The sequence below is a fragment of the Abramis brama genome (genome assembly GCF_963993115.1).
Source record: "Abramis brama genome assembly, chromosome: 12".
In the NCBI taxonomy this organism is placed as follows: domain Eukaryota; kingdom Metazoa; phylum Chordata; class Actinopteri; order Cypriniformes; family Leuciscidae; genus Abramis; species Abramis brama.
Window position 1 is genome coordinate 32,104,818 of NC_139974.1, and position 18,589 is coordinate 32,123,406.

At 36.6% G+C, this 18,589-nt stretch overlaps 1 protein-coding gene across 3 annotated transcripts in view; it reads left to right on the forward strand.

Moving 5' to 3' along the window:
• spire1a (spire-type actin nucleation factor 1a) overlaps positions 1–18,152 on the forward strand; it is a 47,142-nt gene extending 28,990 nt beyond the window's left edge. The window contains exons 5-20 of one of the 3 annotated variants that reach the window (XM_084130927.1): positions 2,746–2,817; positions 2,915–3,079; positions 3,784–3,870; positions 4,028–4,157; positions 6,029–6,070; positions 8,755–8,802; positions 10,607–10,776; positions 10,889–10,982; positions 11,094–11,236; positions 12,074–12,091; positions 13,314–13,340; positions 14,562–14,699; positions 14,861–14,931; positions 15,024–15,051; positions 16,108–16,262; positions 16,345–18,152. In XM_084130927.1, coding sequence (XP_083987053.1) covers positions 2,746–2,817; positions 2,915–3,079; positions 3,784–3,870; positions 4,028–4,157; positions 6,029–6,070; positions 8,755–8,802; positions 10,607–10,776; positions 10,889–10,982; positions 11,094–11,236; positions 12,074–12,091; positions 13,314–13,340; positions 14,562–14,699; positions 14,861–14,931; positions 15,024–15,051; positions 16,108–16,262; positions 16,345–16,594 — 1,638 coding nt within the window. In that variant the 3' untranslated portion in view covers positions 16,595–18,152. The remainder of the gene's footprint in view (positions 1–2,745; positions 2,818–2,914; positions 3,080–3,783; positions 3,871–4,027; positions 4,158–6,028; positions 6,071–8,754; positions 8,803–10,606; positions 10,777–10,888; positions 10,983–11,093; positions 11,237–12,073; positions 12,092–13,313; positions 13,341–14,561; positions 14,700–14,860; positions 14,932–15,023; positions 15,052–16,107; positions 16,263–16,344) is intronic. The other 2 variants (XM_084130929.1, XM_084130928.1) reach the window with 2 other exon arrangements.
• Positions 18,153–18,589: the final 437 nt, after the last annotated feature.

Consider the following 18,589-nt stretch of genomic DNA (forward strand, 5'->3'; position numbering starts at 1 on the left):
GCTCCTAATCCTCCAGCACCAAGTGGCACTGGGTGGAGGTCACATGTTGGCGGGTCGTGGCCTCGTGGGTGAAACAGGAGCACTTATCATGGGTCTAGAGCAGGGCTGCTCAATCCTAAACCCGAATTTAGTCCTATCTCTAGTCAAACACATCTTAAACAGCTAATGCAGGACCAGTTTCACATGCTATCTGTCCTAAATAGTATGCAAGATTAGAATGAGTGCATCATTGAACATTTAATTCAGTGTGGTTCCTGGATGGTTTATTGTTTCTAGTGGATTTTCAAAGCGACTCCCATTTCCCACAACCTTTGCAGAAAGAGTTTGTGGTGATTTTCTGTCTTTTTTTTCCCGTTGTCAAAAATGTACGTTTTTCAATGTATGAACCTAAAAGTGAAGTAGTAATGAATTAAGCTAAATGTTATAGAGGTTAACACTCACACTCAACAAATTTGGTGTGGAAACAATTTTCACTGGGAAGTTGCAAGTAAATTTCACAAACAATTACAAAGAAAGGAACAAGTAACACATTGAATAAAACACAAAATTTTAAAGTAGAAAGAATGAAACTGTATTTTCTTGTAAAATGTACTCCAGTAATCTTTATTTATTAAAGCAGGGCTCAGTAATTTCGGGATTTCTTCGCTGTATTCTCGCTTTTTGCTCGCAGGTTTCTTTCTAGAGCTCCCCCTACAGCTTTGGAATAGATTTGACAACATTGTTGTAAAAACTCGTTGGCGATTCTCAGACACCAGAGGCTAGTAGATCAACGACATCAAAGCAGATGGGACATTCTTTAAAACGTCTTCTTCATTCGGGTTCGAACAGCGTGAGGGAGCGCTATAATGACAGCATTTTAGCAGATTTATTTTGGCCGTAAAGCAATTCGTTACATCGCGAGACCTGATATCACGCGATACTTCCTGACGCGGTGGCCAGCGGCCCGCCGGCTCAAAGTTGCAAGTGCGGATTTTCCGCTCACGGGCACCAGGGGGGTGCGAAACGACCACCATTCAACCCGAAATAAGTAATATAACCATTCCAGTGACTCCGAAGCTGTTCAGTTAAGGTAAAAAAGTTACTTAGTTCACCCTTAACTACAAAAAACAAGTAAATTTATAGTGTACAGCAGCTTATCAAAATGAATTTATGACATGGTCGTCTTTTTGCATGTTTAACATTGCTAGTGAAAAGTTCATGCACACACCTACTCAATCTTAATAGTTCTGATTTTCACATGTTAAATAATAGTGAAGTCATCAAAAGTGTGAAATAACATTGACAAATTGCACACTGATTGTGAGTAATAGAAGAATGAGAATTTCTTTGCAGCCTAGATCAATTGCTCAGTTGAATATTACTGGGAGGTGTGTTAGTTAGATGAAGTTTTGATTTTTTTAGAAGCTATATTGAATGAGCACCCCTGCTTTAGAGGAGAAGAGGAGTGAAAAGAGCGAGTGGAAAGGGGCGGAAAAAGGCAGAATCTGCTGTGTGGTTCTTTTGATCTCGCTCTGATGATTCAGAGCTTTTTTCTCTGTGTCTGTTTCTTTTTCTTTCTTATGCATCAATGAATTCCTCCTTTTTAGATTGTGTTTTGTGATGCAGCACAGTTGTGTTTGATTTAAGAGATCTGACTCATTCTGCTCAGATATTAGCTCTGTCTGTATGTTTCTGTTCATTCACGCTAAATCCGCGTCAGGGCTGGGTATAGCCCAGAGGGGGACGCACACTTCTACTTTGAGGAGGGGGAAAGACTGTAAAATCACCAAAGGAATTTAATAAGCAATCCAGGCGGCAGCAAAAGAATGATTTATTGTTCTGACCATAAGCCTGGCTTATATAATTTGAAGGCTATGCCAGAACACATCCTAATTTAATCGTACACATTTTCATTTGTCCTGTGATGTTAAATCTCATTTATTTTGTTGTGAATGTCAAACCACTTAAAATCAAAACAAACAGGGTGAGAGCATATTCTGAGCTAAAGTCTACTAAACACGTTTTTATAGTTTGTCGATTGGTTGCAGGTGACAGCCATTACCACCATCATGGATGCTGTTGTCCCAACTTCAACCCTGTGTGGAAATGACCTTTTGCCAGTGTAGTGTAGTTAAAGTAGTTAAAGACTGGATTAGCTGCGTATTGATCATGCTACAATATTGATGGATTAATATTGTCCTCCTTACTGGGACTGTCTGTCACATGAGAACAAATCGATTTACAAACAAGCCAGACCCACAATGGTTAAAGCCACATTGACTTTTTCTTATTTTAACACCAGACTGAGGACAATCTAGGCCATCTGTTACACTAATTCGGAATACATTTTATTGAATATTTCCAGTACATTGTACTCACTTTTGTTTCCAGCTATTTTGACAATAATGTCTGTATGTCGAGTTATTTTCAAAGGACAGTAAATATATACTGCTATACAAGCAGCACATTGACTACTCTAAAATATATCCATGTTTCATTTCTATAGTATTGTCCCTTGAGAAGATATACTAAAATGTTTGCTGAAATGTGAGGGGTGTACTCACTTTTGTGAGATACTGTATATTTAATAATACATTTATTTTTATTTAGACATTTTAAAATATGTTTAAAGAAATATTTTTTTTCTTCAGTTTTGAGAATTATTTATATATATATGTCTATGGACCCCTTGCAGGATCTTCTCAACCCTCTTCTGAAACCTTAGGAATATGTCTTAAGATCTTTTTCTGTCTTTTTTTTTCTCAGAATTTGCGAAAGATGGAAGGAGAAACACAGGAGCCCGTCAAAGACCTGAATGAGTTGCAAAATGCTGACTGGGTAAGAGCAATCCCACAAGCCAAAATAATGGTGCTGAATGCTTTCAGACTGGGCTCTGTTAAGAGTGCACTTTGGTTCAGGACGTGTTTTTCCACAGGCACGGTTTTGGGTGCAGGTAATGAGGGACCTAAGACATGGCGTGAAGCTGAAGAAGGTCCAGGAGCGTCTATATAACCCTCTACCCTTCGAGTACCAGCTCACGCCTTATGAGATGCTCATGGATGACATCCGCTCGCAACGCTACAAACTTCGCAAAGTCATGGTTAGTGTGTGGATGTATAGATAAATATATGAATTGATGAATCCTGAATTAGGTTGCATGACTGAATACTGACTGATTTCAGAGCATATCTTGTGATTTCAGCATCTTTCTGAACTTTATTTCTCCATGAACAAACAAGCATGAGTCACTTTTTCTTGTGTACCAACATTACAGTCACACAGTTCAATTCATTTTTATTAGTGTTTGTTACAGGGATCATAAACCACAACAATGTTTACTCTGCTTATCAGAATTCAAGCAGGCTTATTTCTGAAGCTGCAGGGTAAAAAAATGTTTTATAGGGTTGAACTGGATCAAGTGAATGACACTGAAAACAGTATATCAAGATGGCTGGAGGTTATTGTGTAGAAATAGACATATAAGGTTGCAAATCTTTCAGAGAGCTGCCACGTCAGAGTCAACGCCTTGCATGATAGGCCAATTTGAACCTAGTGAGATAATGGGTCAAATTTTTACTCAACAAGCCTCCAGTTATTAATGCAGAGACAATAGCACATAGCTGTCACTAATGATATTTTAACGCATTCTTCAGACAGGACACTTGTTTGAAATGTGTCCAGTGCATTCTTTTCTGACTCATTGCAAATGACACAGACTTTGGGTTTTAGTTTACTGACAACATGTGCTTATTGTAAAGAGCCTGTCTGACCTTTGATCCCTGCTGTGCCTTCGTTTTACTGTAGGTCAATGGTGACATTCCTCCGAGGTTAAAGAAGAGTGCCCATGAGGTCATACTGGAGTTCATTCGATCCAGGCCTCCACTGAATCCTGTGAGCATTAAAGCATACAAAAATACAATTACTTTTGGTCATTTGTGAGCTGGCCTGGAGTATCTTTAAAATTAAATTAATCTATTCATACAAATTATACACCTGTTAACACAAACCTTTCAACCATTGTTCCTTGTGTGTTTGGATGTGCTTTAAGGCTTCTGCTCGTAAACTTAAGCCTCATCCTCAAATACCTCCAAGTCTTCATGAACGTATCCTGGAAGAGATCAAGTCGGAGAGAAAGCTGAGGCCTGTCTCACCTGACATGCTCCGTAGAAGTCGACTCGGTTAGTGCACTTTCACGCACTTCTTCACATCATTTAAGCATATGACTAAAAACATAAGCTGGACTACATATACTAATAAAACATTTTTTATTTTTAATTCTGCCATTATATACACTACCAGTCAAAAATCTGGGGACATCTACTTTCTTTATTTCTTTTATTATTTTCCAATTTTTCCGATTTTACAATAATAATAAAGTTATCAGAACTATGAAATGACACAAATGGAAGTATGGGATTTATATAGTGACCAAAAATGTTGCTTTTCCTTCACTAACTAGTCCAACTTGTCCATAAAAAAGAAAACATTACACATAATTATGTTATATTATAATCATTAGATGATATTTTTTTTTAAATAAAGATATTCAAATATAGGCACAGTTTCTAAAGATGTAAGCATAATCAAAAGGTTTTTAAGATCATGGGAAATATTTTAATCAAGTGTGTCCACATTTTTGACTGCTAGTGTTCATCATTTATCAGTGCACCCTTTCTCCATGTTTATCGTTCTGTGCACAAATATCTTTCCAAATACATTCTATTCATATTCTATATACATTATTTATTATACGTAGCATTGTATTTACGTTAAAACCTTGCTTCATGCTGTTAACCTAAATATCAAGTATATCAGTCATGTGGAGCGAGGTGAGTACTGTATGTGTCGATGTGATCGAGATTGACCTCAGGTCATGACAGACAGCAGTACAGATGTGTGACAGTGTGTCATTTTCATGCATGGCTGCTTGTGTTATACTGAACCATTGCAGTTTTCAATTGCCTCTAACAGTGTCTGTAGTAAAGCCCTGTGTCTCTAACTCTGTGCTGACCATTTAATTTACAGCTGTAAATCTTTAATATTTCTCACCTTGGATCAATACTGTAGGTTTTTAAAATGTATTTATTCACCTTGTTACACAACATTAGATTCATGTAACATACTGTACATCAACTCCATTGATGTTTACAAGGTTATAGAGAGGGTACGTAATCCTAATAATGTATTTGCCCTGAGATTTGCTCTGTAGAATTCAATAGTTAAAGATTGTAAGGTTTTAAGTTTAATGTGCGCATATACATAAAGGCCTTTAGGCTCTTTGTGTGGATGATTGTACAGTTACACAAGCACAAATCTGCCGAGCATTATATCACACTGATCCATATTGGATAAATGTCTCAAGATTTAAGTCGCTTGCAGCAGATTTAATAAAGCTTAAAGTTTGCATGGACGTATTTTCAGTTTGTGTAGTGAAAAGAGTATTGTTTTCTCCATCTGCCTCAAGAGACAAAGTTCAGTGTCTACAGTCTATAAACCATTAAAATTTAAAGGAGATTATCATAATAATATCTACTGTATGTTTTGTGAATAGTTGGACTGAACTTCAGTATTTTCTCACATTTTAACTTTAAGGTTAAATAGTGGTTGCCCGGTGCAAGATTGTGAGATTATTATTATTATTATTATTATTTTATTTTTTTTTCGTTCTTGATCTTAAAATAGTTTTAAAAAGTTGATTGTATGCCACTGGTTGTGTGAATGTGCTATCCATTATATGTTGTCTGAAAGCTTCATCAGTCCTCAGTTTCGTAATGTGAATCATAGCTTCGTCAGTTTTACTTGTATAGTGGTTGTCTGGTATAAAATTGTGAAAAATAACATGGATTCTTTCTTGATCCTAAAAGAAATTACATGTTATTTGGCTGCTCAGTTGTAGAATTGTGTTCCTTTTTATTAACATATATACAGAACAGCATCCTTTATATCTGACATTGAATGCATTTACATTTAATACCTTGTTTTAACCCATGGCTTTATTTATCTTCTCCTCCCTCTCTTTTCATCCATAACCTCTGCCTCTCTCTCACAGTAATGCGCCCACTTAGCATGTCTGTCAGTTTTGATTCATCAGGTAAAGACTTCACTGTGGCTTTACCGCTGTTAGCTCACTGACCCTGCTTCTGTGGTTGTGCCTGACCTCCTCGGTCGCCCCTACCCTCATGTCACGCTCCTCTGCTGGTGGGGTCGTGGCATTGATCCTGATAGTCCTCAGAGGAGGAAGAGGACAAGGCAGTGCCTTCAGTCTAAAGGAAATCTTTCTTATATTGTTTAGGCCAGGATCGCATTCTGGAAAGGCTGGAATACACTACACAGCTTTTGCCCCTATTTGCAGTCTGGACAAGTTGATAGTTGTTGACAAATGTCAAAGTCAGTCTGCAGATTTTGGTCAGTTGGAGTTTACAGGAAATAACGTAGTGTAGGATGAATATAGACACATTTTTTAATGTTTTGAGACTATTTTAAAACGCATTGTTTTCATTTGTCATGCATTTTCTAGCAATAAGGCACGTTTTTGTGCAAGTTTGTTGTGTTCGGAACGACTTGAAAGTCTGGTGGTGTGTGTGATCCTCAGTCATTTACACTGTGACATGACATTTACACTGTGATGCGACAAAGTGACCATTGCAAATCCATTTGCTTTTCTTGTCAGAAGTAGCGTGAGCGCTTGAAGCACTGCAGAAATTGGGACATCAGTTTACTGTTGGTAATTTGTCGCGTCGCGCCGCATCCAGTGTAGACAGCATCACTGATTATAATGGGTTCTGTGTGCTTTTGTCACGTTGTGTCACGCCGTGGTATGGTTCTTGTACAGTAAGTGTGAATTAACTTAATGTAATGCAAGACAAATTTCCGACTTTGTCTGACAATAAAGTTATATATCATATAATATATCTGGTGTAGACACGGTGTTAGTGTATGATACACAGAGTTTCTTTAACCATTCACTGAGTTGTCAAGTGTATGATGCCTCGTGTTTTAAAATCTGTTCAGATTTGAAAAAGTCATGTAGTGTATTCCAGTTTCAGGAATATCAGTTATTACAATTTTAGCTGTATACAGTATATAAAGGTTTATTCTGAAACTTCAGGCTGACTAAGTAAGACTCATTCAAACAAATAAAACCCAGATATAGAGAATAAATCTAGTTTTTTATAAGCTTTTCTGTAAGCAATGACTTACAGTATTTTCTTATCAGTCAAATGTATTAAATTATGGACTCTCTTCCATGTTTGTAGCCATCTTTAATACATTTAGTTATGGTTGTTAAGATTGACTTGGATATCCATTGCTGTGGCCTGTGAATAGAGAGTAACTCTCATGTCCTGGTTCTTATTGTAATTCTTAATAACCAGATGATATTCTTATCTATGAATATACTTTGGTTATATAAATATATACCATATTTAATTTGACGCCAATGAAAATGAGGCATACATGGGGATATATATCTAATTTAATTAATTTATGGTGGTATCATGTTTTTTTTGTTTTTTTTCCATCCACAAATGTTATGAACAAGGAAATTCTCCCTAGAAAGTAACAACCAAATACATTTTAAGTTTTTGCCGTTAAAACGACGGAATAAAATTATTTGTTGACTTATTAACTTGATAGCTCAAGTTAATAAGTACGATGCAAGTATATTAATTTTGACAGCCCTAAAAATACATGTTTTCCACTTCCCCCTGGGAGTTTCCAGACACCGTTTTTAAAAACCTTGATATAAGGAGTAGCCACACTAGGAATATTTCCATCCAAAATTGAAAATTAAACTTTGAAGAATTAAACTATCATATAAAACAAACACTGTCTTGTTATATTATCACTTATCATGTTAGAGGTGTGAGATGGTTCTGGCAGGTAATTATACCAAATCATTTTGATTACACTTAGACATTTCAGAATATTGACACAATTTTAGATGGTGTGCAATGAGTTTGTTCTGCAGGTTAGTCCAGTTATCCAATCGCATGATCTGTTGAGACAGTCATGTGATTTCTTTTTCTTTTTGCGCATCCAGGAATTTTCAGGTCAATGCGTTTCCATCATAGTTTATGCAAATGTTTTGTTACAGAATAATAAATTATTCATCTCAACTGAGCACGTTTTTTTATGCATATTTTAAGAATTTATGTGCATCTCGTCATTTTCATTCAGTTTTTTTTTTAAATGCCATATTTAAAATTTGCATATAAATATGTGGATGGAAACGTAGCTACTGACAGCATTTTGCAGAAGCATATTTCATTTCCAATGAGAGTTGGCAATTTCTGACAACATTAGTGACCGCGAGCTCAGCTTTTACGCAAATGGAAGCAATGCGGAGTTAATCATTGTCGGTGTTTAATGAATAAAGCCCACTGTATTTCCTTCTCTTGCAGCCTTGTTTTCATTTGCGTTATATTAAACAAACCATATACACTAAGGTCAATAGTTTTTAATCTAAAACCGTTTTTCCTAGCCTGTTTGCACTGGACTTTCCTCTATAATTCCTCCCTCTGCTATAGCGCACACTTCTTTCCACCTCCATATCCCACTAATCCTCTGTCATGTATGGCTGCTGCTTCTCTGTGGATGCACTGTGTTTGTGCTTTATTGTGCTGATGTCACAGTCACAAGTTAGCCTCAAAGCTGCTGATTGGTTAACCTAAGTGTGGTTTACACTGATAATATTACCTTACTGTGTGAAAGTCAGCTACAGAAAGACCTGTTTTGTGCTGTTGGGATCATATTGAAAAATATGTTCCTTTTTAGGCGCAGGCAAAAGTATGAGCACCCCACAGGACTTGTTCCGAAGCTCAGGTAAAGTATTCCTGACGCAAGCATGACTGTCACATCACCTCTGAGCCCAGTGTGAGAAATGCCTGGGTTCTGAGAGCTTGTGTATGAATCAAACACAGATCTCACAGAATTCATTTCTGAATGAGGATTAGTCTAGTTTAAGAGGGGTTATGTAACTCTGAGTCCGCAGGCATCAATATTTAATATGCTGCAGTTTATTTTTATACTCTGTCCATATAAAAAAATCACTGTTCTAGAAATATCTAGAGGAACATTGACAGATGGAGGGTTTTTTTACATTGTATATTTGTTTTCTAAATATAGAAATGATCAGTATCTCAGCTGTAGCATACTGGTCTTTATTATCTTAAATAATCTGTTTGTATGCTTTTTGTTGTGTGAGAGTCCCATACATTGTATGTAATGAGACCATTGTCTCATTACATTACATTACATTACATGAGAATTGTCTGTATGAGACCATCTAATGTTTGGTGTCAGAGAAATTTCCACTTCCGTACAAAAGTTTTTTTTTAAAATTATTTTTAGAAGAAATTAATACTTGTATGCCGCAAAGATGCTTTAAATTGATCAAAAGTGACAGTAAGGACATTTGTAATGTTACAAAATATTTGTATTTCAAATATATGCTGTTTTTTTTTACTTTCTATTCATCAAAGAATTCTTAAAAAAAAAAAATCAAAATTTCCAGAAAAATATTAAGCAGCACAACGTTTTTTCAATAAAAACAATTATTCAATAAAAATGTAAACTGTTTAATGAGCACCAAATCAGCATATTAGAATGATTTCTGAAGGATTATGTTACGCTGAAGGATTATGTTACACTGAAGACTGGAGTAATGATGCTGAAAATTCAGCTTTACCATCAAAGGAATACATTACATTTTAATAGATACTATATATATATATTCAAATAGAAAAGTTATTTTTAAATTGTAATAATATTTCACAATATCACTGCTTTACTGTATCAAATAAATACACACTTGGTGAGCACAGGTTACTTCTTTTAAAAACATTATCAAAATCTCAACGACCCCAAACTATTAAACCATGTTGTTTTTAAACATCATCAATCCATAGCCATAATGTCAATTGTGAATTTTTGTCTCAGTCACACTGTGACTTAATTGTCTTCTATTGACTTGATTTTGTGAATTACACTATTTTAATTTGCTATGGACATCAACGCTATGCAAATTCATCACTATATTCTACTGTGCATAACCTTTCACCCTGATACCACCTAGGCCATTTGTTGCAGAGTGCAAAAAAATTTTTTTTTAATAATTCAATGTACATTAGATATATGATTAGATTTGAAATCTAATTATTTATTTTTTACCTCTAAATTGTCATATTGGATTTCAAATGTTTGAGACATGTATTACTAGCTGTGTCTGAATGCACTAATTTTCCCTTATAGTGAAATTGTAGTAAAAGAGTGAACAAGTGAGTGAACCGCTTCTTTCACAGTATATCCATGAACGTGTAAATACAGTAACTCATGCGCCTTACACAGCGAGATGCCTTGATGGACAACATTTCCAGTTTTCCTTCCTCACTTTCCACTTACTGTTTGGAAACTTCCCAGTATCTTAGCATCAGGCTAATGCTTAAGACATGGCTACCAGACAGATGCAATTTCAGTGCAAACAATCTGAATGCGAACAATTTCAATGTGAACTGTTAGTGCTCAAGATCAGATAAACTATTTGTAGTTGGATGCAGTGTAAACAAAGTCTACTTTTTCCTGTTCTGATTGGTGCCTGATTATGTCCATAATGTCCATCCACACACAGACATCCCTGACGGACCCCGAAAGTTGGCCGTCAGCACACTGTCCCTGGCCAATGGCACGACGCCGGCTCGGAGCCCTGTAAACGGTGTAGCCGGAGGTCAGCCGCTGTCCCAGAGGAAGAGGTTGCTCAAAGCACCTACGCTGGCCGAGCTCGACAGCTCAGACTCTGACGTGAGTGTGTTTTATATTTTCTATATCGCAATAACCCTGCCAAAATGTTGAACCAGACTTCTAGGTGAAGCCCGTGGGAGTCAATTGCATTAGCCTCTTTTTCTTACTCCAGGAGGACCAAAACACTCGAAAATCCGACAGCAGCTCCAGCATATCCACCTCACTGGTTGAGGACACATCTCCAGAGTCCGTCATGGGCAAAAAGAGTAAGAACCATCATGAAATATACAGAACTTTGTATTTGCAGTCCAACAATGTCATTGACTCTCTGGTTCATCTTCAACTGAATTTTTGCACTCCATTTTGTCTTTTCCCAGTTCCCCCAAAGTTCCTGCCCATATCTTCCACTCCTCAACCCGACAAACGCTTCGCTCCGCAGAGGAGGCACTCCATAGAGAAGGAAGCTCCCACCAGCCTACAGTCTTTCCTGCCTCCATCTCGCCAGAACTCCAAATCTCTGGTAACTGCAACAAAACCTTTCTTTAGCTCCATGTTTTTGACATGTTCCTGCCTGCAAAGTTGTTTTCCTTGTTGAGTGGATCCCAGGACAGTAAATGAGAATAACTTGGTGTAGATCAGTCAGTTGGCTGCAGGCTGTGGTCACACTTAACTGTCCTGAGTCTTGTGAAAGTATAATTAGATTCTCAGGAGTCTGTCCATTGCCGCAGCATTGTGGAGAAGAGAGAGAGTTAAAGGAGAACTTGTGCTTTCATTTTCAATTCAGAAGACCAATTAAAGGCTACTCTATGCCATACAGCTGCTTAGGGGGCTTGGACGTATTGTTAGGGGAACGGTCTGGGACTGCTCTAGTTTCTCGTCTCATTCTCGTTCACACGTTGAAAGCAGCTACGCTGACGATACACATCCCAAAAGGGAAAGATTTTCAGTGAATAATGTCTTGCACTACCATTCAAAAGTTTGGGGTCTTTTTTATTGTATTTTTGATCAGATATCTTCTTTCAAAAAGAAAAGTACCCTAAACATTGAACGTTAGTGCATCATATAATCTATCCGCCTTGATAGATTTACTACATGAAGCTTAATTTATGAAAAATGGACTGGTTCAGATTTAGCCATGCTGACTGTGTTAGGTCCTGCCTAAAGGACCGTAACTGATCAGTGCTGATTGCGAAACCTCTGAGGTCTTTGAACAGTTGTAAATTTGACAATCACAGACCTTTTACATGAAAATGATTATTAAACCATTGTAGATAGTGAGTGATACTGTAGTTTTATTGCAGTACACTAGATAGAGAGCTGTAACTGCTCTACTTTCCTTTCTTGCCTTACATTGAAGCTGTCTTCGGACAACAAGGTAAAGCACACATCTTCCACATTCTCATGCCCACAGATTATGTTGCATTATGTTGGAGGAGTCATTTCATCACTATTTCATCTGCAGTGAGATCGCTTTATAGTCTTTCAGCTGGGTTGTTGCTTCATGTGTGCATGTTGCACAATGTTGCATGGCCAGTAGGGAAAACTGCAAAAGGAAGTGGGCCGACACTAAAATCACTTCAGTTACCCGTCATCAAGATGATTTTATGATCATAATGGAAGACAACATTGCTCAACGATCTTCCTCCTTTTGAATAATGCCTAAGTTATGTGCATCATTCAAAGAGTGTTAGATTTTGATAAGTTCTAAGTAAGGGATAATTTAGAGATAACCAGCCATATTTGCAAAGTAATAATTATTATATTATACTAATAATATAATATAACATATAACATAACATAACATAACATAACATAACAGAATAGAATAGAATAGAATAGAATAGAATACAATAATTATATTTAGTGCTGTCAAATCGATTAATTGCGATTAATCACATCTAACATAAAAGTTTGTTTACATAATATATGTGTGTGTATATATTTTATATTTATATATACGTATATCTCTGTGTGTGCGTGTCTATACTGTATATACACACACATATTTATACATGCATATGAGTGTTTATGTATATATACACAGACACACACACACACACACACACATATATATATATATATATATATATATATATATATATATATATATACACACATACATATACACATACATATACACACATATATTATATAAACAGACTTTTATGTTAGATGCAATATTAATCACAATTAATCGATTTGACAGCACTAATTATATATTATATTATATTATATTATATTATATTATATTATATTATATTATATTATATTATATTATATTATATTATATTATATTATATTATATACCAGTGGATAGATAGGCCTCATTTTCTTTTTTCCCCATAATTTATTATTTAACAACAATTTAACAGTGTGCTTTTAAAATAGGTTTGTCTTTGCTTTCTTTCTTACAGTGGCTTAGTGTTTCTTAGACTTTCTGCCCATTTAAAATATACTTTAATTTACTTTAATTTAACATTTACTTGTTTTATAACATTTAGGGAGTATCAGTGACACTTTGTTTTTGTACATGAAACTATACTCCAGTCAGTTTTCAACAAATATCAAATAATAGCCATGTTGTTTTCTTTGGTCAGGCTCACGCATTAGGCAGCGGTCGTGTGGTACGTCCTATTAAACTACATATTAATGATACTACACTAACACTGGGTGACAAAGGGCATAAAAGCCAATATGAGTCCATTTTGTAGTGATGATTTGTCTTGTCGAGTGGTAGTTAAGGTGATTGAATGTGAGTATTAGAGATGTCTATTGGCTTTTATGTGTGCTTAAAACAGTGTTCCTTATTAAATTGGGTAAGGACTAGTCTTGGGGCGCCGTGCATTATTTATTTTTTTTAGATTCCCACTCATCTTCATATGCAAATTTTGCATACAAGGCTTGACCTATAGAGGTGAATCTTGCATAGCAACATGAACAGAGTGTTTAACATTCCTTTAAAGGGTTAGTTCACCCAAAAATCAAAATTCTGCCAGTAATTACTCTCCCTCATGTTGATCCAACCCCGTAAGACTTTCGTTCATCTTCGGAACACAAATTAAGATATTTTTGATTAAATCTGAGAGCTGTCTCACTACTCCATAGGCTTCTATGTAATTGAAACTTGCCGGGCCAGAAAGTTAGTAAAGACAATGTTTAGAATAGTCCAAGTGACTACAGTGGCTCAACCACTGAGACGAGCAACAAGAATACTTTTTCACACTTTTTCACCAGCATCACACACATGACCAGCGTCGACCAATAGTGAGCTTACGTTCTGACGTACAACCCAGAAGCACTGCGCTGTTACACTACGTGAACTCACTCAGAGGCCCACACAGAAGAAAATTAATAGTTGAATAAAGTCGGTATTTTTGTTTTGTTTTTTGCGCACAAAAAGTATTCTCGACGCTTGATAAACTTATGGTTGAGCCACTGTAGTCACTTGGACTATTCTAAACATTGTCTTTACTAACTTTCTGGGCTGGCAAGTTTCAATTACATAGAAGCCTATGGAGAAGTGATCAGCTCTCAGATTTCATCAAAAATATCTTAATTTGTGTTCCGAAGATGAACGAAAGTCTTACGGGGTTGGAACAACATGAGGGTGAGTAATCACTGACAGAATTCTTTGGGTGAACTAACCCTTTAACATTGCTTAGCCGCCATCTCCATTGTGTTGTTGGTTTTGTTTCGTGTTGTGTTTGGCAGAGGGTGAAACCCTGCAGACTCGTGGTCTAGCATGTAATAGTTTTTCCATCCCTCATTCTTGGGTGTGATAGCATGGCATGTTTAAATAAGCAACGTATCCTTCGGCATGTTTGTGAAAGTGATGTTTGTTTCAGGAGGAGTTCTGCTACCCTGTCGAGTGCCTGACTTTGACCGTCGAGGAAGTGATGCATATCAGACAGGTTCTTGTTAAAGCAGAGCTGGAGAAGTTCCAGCAGTATAAAGAGGTTTATAATGCGCTGAAGAAAGGAAAGGTACATTTTCTCTACTCTTGTACATTCACTGCCCACTGTAAATGTACAGCCCAAGCTTTATTGAAATACTCTTCTATTTTTGGAGCACACCTACTGTATGATACTTAAAATACTGGCAGCTCACTACAGTAAGTGTTTAATTGTGCAATCTATTCCGTTAGCTTTGCTTCTCGTGTCGGACGAAGAAGTTCTCGTTCTTCACCTGGTCCTACACCTGCCAGTTCTGTAAGAGGTGGGTGGAGCTTTTCATTCAGAAATTTAAATGATGAAAACAAAGTAGCGATGTGCAGTGGAATCATATTTCTTCTCCTTTTACTCTCACAGGCCTGTTTGTTCACAGTGTTGTAAGAAGGTAAATGTAACATCTTTAACTCATTGCTACTTTTGCATTAATATATATGTAAAGAGGACCTATTATGGTTTTTGCACATTTTCAACTTTCTTTAGTGTGTAATGTTGCTGTTTGCAATGTCTGCAAAGTTACAATGTCCACTCCAAAGGGAGTTTTTCTCTATATCAGTGCGCTCTGTTTCTGAACTCCCTGAAACGCCTCCATTGTAATCTTGAGTTTTCTCCCAGGAATGATCATCACAATATTCAAAATATTCATGTCCAAGCCATACGCAAACAAAAAAAAACAAAAAAAACATGGGGCAAGACCTGGTTTGGTTGTGCTAGTAGTGTGTCAAAACTCGCAGATAGGATCGTGCCGAAGCGGTTGACCAATCACAACACACTGACCAATCAGAGAACAGTGTGCTTATTGGAAGGAGGAGCTTCATAGAGACAGGAACTAAACAGAGCATTACTGAGAAGAGAGGTGCTGTAACAATGTAAAATATGTGTAAAATAATGTATATTTTGAACAGTCAAGCATGAAAATTCTAGTTGACCCCAAAGACAAAATCAAGCCTTTGTAAAAAGGGCATAATAGGTCATCTTTAATGTTTTTAAAAAAAGTCTCTTTTGTTCAAAAAGGCTGCATTTATTTGATCAAAATACAGTAAAAACAGTAATATTGTTCAGTATTAACTGTTTTCTATATTCATATATTTTAAAATGCAATTTATTCCTGTAATGGCAAAGCTGAATTTTCAGCAGCCATTACTCTAGTTTTCTGTGTCACATGATCCTTTGGAAATAAATCAATCATCAATATGCTAATTTGGTGCTTAAGAAACCTTATTTTTATTATCAGTGTTGAAAACAGTTACTTGAAAACAAAAGAACAGCATTTATTGTTAATATAAATATTTTGTGACATTAATGTTTTACTGTCACTTTTGGTCAATTTGTTGCATCCTTGCTGAATAAAGGTATTAAAGGTATTAATCTGACTGACCTCAAACATTTGAACGGTTGTGTGCATTTTTCAATTTGCTAATGACCTCATATCCTCTCATCTCAGATGAAGTTGCCCTCCAAGCCCCATGCCAGCCTGCCCATCTCCTCTCTGGGCCCCAGCATTCTGCCCAAAAAGGAGTCTGGAGCATCAGCCCCGGCAGAGAAGACCTCCTCCGCATCCAGCCACAAGCGCAACAGCCTTCAGCGATCCTTGTCCAGGTGAGCTTCAGAAATCACGAGTATCATCTGTGCCACAGTAAGAGCTTCCAGTAAGAGTATTTCTTCTCACGATCCCTCTCAGATCATCAAAGCACGGCGAGCGTTCGTCCTCCAAAGACGAGCTGGAGCTTCCCGAGCAGTTCACGGAGGACTGGAGCACCATGGAGGTCTGCGTGGACTGCAAGAAGTTCATCAACGACATCATCAGCAACAGCAGGCGTAACCTGACCACCAAACGTGCCCGTCTGCACCGCAGGACCCATTCAGTCTACATGTCCAGCACCAGTTCTTCCCACTTCAGACCTTCTGAACGGACTATCAAAGAGGTTTAGGATCCCAAGCGCTTGGAACTTTCACGGCGTGGTCCTTCCTATTAAAGCGTTCCTGTTTAAACTGTTCTCGCCTGTTGTGAACGTGCCAGACAGAAACGAGCTTGCTATGTAAAAGGTGTTTTGTTACGTGTGACAGTACGGCCACTTTTATTAGCTTTGTAACGTACCTTCGATACCTCTTCTTTTCCATTTTAAAAAGTGCCAGAGGTGAAGGAATAAAGCCGTCCCTCTTCCAGCATGAGTCCTTAAGCACCAGCCTTCTCAGGAAATGGTTTGATTCTGTGATTGGAGCTTTGGAATGTAGTTTAACACACTTTAAACTTATTTTGACCAGCTTTTCTCAAAAACAGATGAATCTGAATTAACACGGAATGAAATGAAAACGACAGTGTGAAAAAGAAAACGCAAAGGCTGCTTTGATTACTGAAAGAACCAAGGCCTGAATGTACATTTTTCAATATAGTAAAGAAAAGTGGTTCAATTGTATGTAAATAGTAGCTGAATGATCAGCCTAAATGATATAGATGTAAATAGGCATCCAAACGGACTAATTTTCCCCTTTTAGGAAGAACTAGTCGACCAAGAGACTGTTGATGAAACAACAATTCAAGATCAAGTCTTACCAAATGTTTTTCTTATTGTTCGTTAAAATCGCTGCTGTAATAGTGACACGGTCCAAATGAATGGCGTTTTAGATAATTACAGAGAGAACTTACAGATATATATTTTTCCTCTGTCTGATGGCAGTGTTTTTGAGCTTTTAGTCAAAGACGAGGGTAAAGATGTGGGTTTTTTTTTTTAGAGCGGATGCTAAAAGCTGTAGTGTTTCATAAAGGAGTGATCGGCTGTGCCAAACAAATCTCCACAATCTGAGCAATATGTGTCTTGGACCTGATGTACATAGTCAATAACACTTACCGGAGATAGAGACGGCCCGAAGGGGGAAACCAACTCTCTCTTTAAAATAGGAAGTGACTTTTGTAGGATATGATGTTTATGTACATGCTGTATATCTGAATCTCATCTGATCCACTGATCTTTTAAAATAGGCTCTATTGTTATAAAGTTCTATGATTTATATTATTAATAATGATTTTTATTTTTAAGTGTCAAATTTTGCTTTTCTTTTCATGTTCATTTTGAACCTTCTCTCAACTTCTAAATATATTTTGTAATATTTCAACGACGTTTATTTTGATGTCTTAAAACTTTGTAAATTATGTTATATATATGTTATATATATATATTATTAATTACCCATTTTGTGCAATGAAAGACCCTAGGAGTCTAACATCTCGTAATATGAAGGTACTTAAGTCATGTCAGGGTTTTTGGAAAGATTTTTCCTTAATAAAACACGTGCACACTTATAAATACGCATGCACTGCGATGGTATACAGGCCTGTTGACTTGTTCTTCTGTTTTGTGCAAAACTGACTGTACTGCCTTCCTTTAAGCTAAAGAATGATTGGTGTGCATGATGAAATCTATGATTTTGTTTTGTTTTTTTTAGAATAAGAAACAGAATTGCCAATAAATAAAGCATTTGAAATTTCAACATTTGAAATTGCATTTGATATTATAACATTCATCATCAGACTGGATATGTCAAGGAATAATACTGTCTCATATGAGAGATAACATCACTAGGATATATTAAAACCGTAATCTCTATGGAACCCTAATAAAGAAAAATAATATAATCAGTGAGGATGTATTTAATGATGCTGGCAGTTTAAACGAGATCCATTATATGAAATGTACTCGAGCCTCAAGATAATGCTAACTTTTCCACATATGAACCTGAATATTGATTGTCTTTTTAAGCTATTTTTTTTTTAAACTAGTGACAAACTTATGGATAAACTGTAGGGTTTCTAGAGTCATTTAGGATGTTTTCTCCTTATGATTTTGACATTTGACTATCCAAATAGCTGTGGATGCATGACATAAACTAGCAGGGGAGAGACAGAATTGAAATTCTCCACTAGAGGG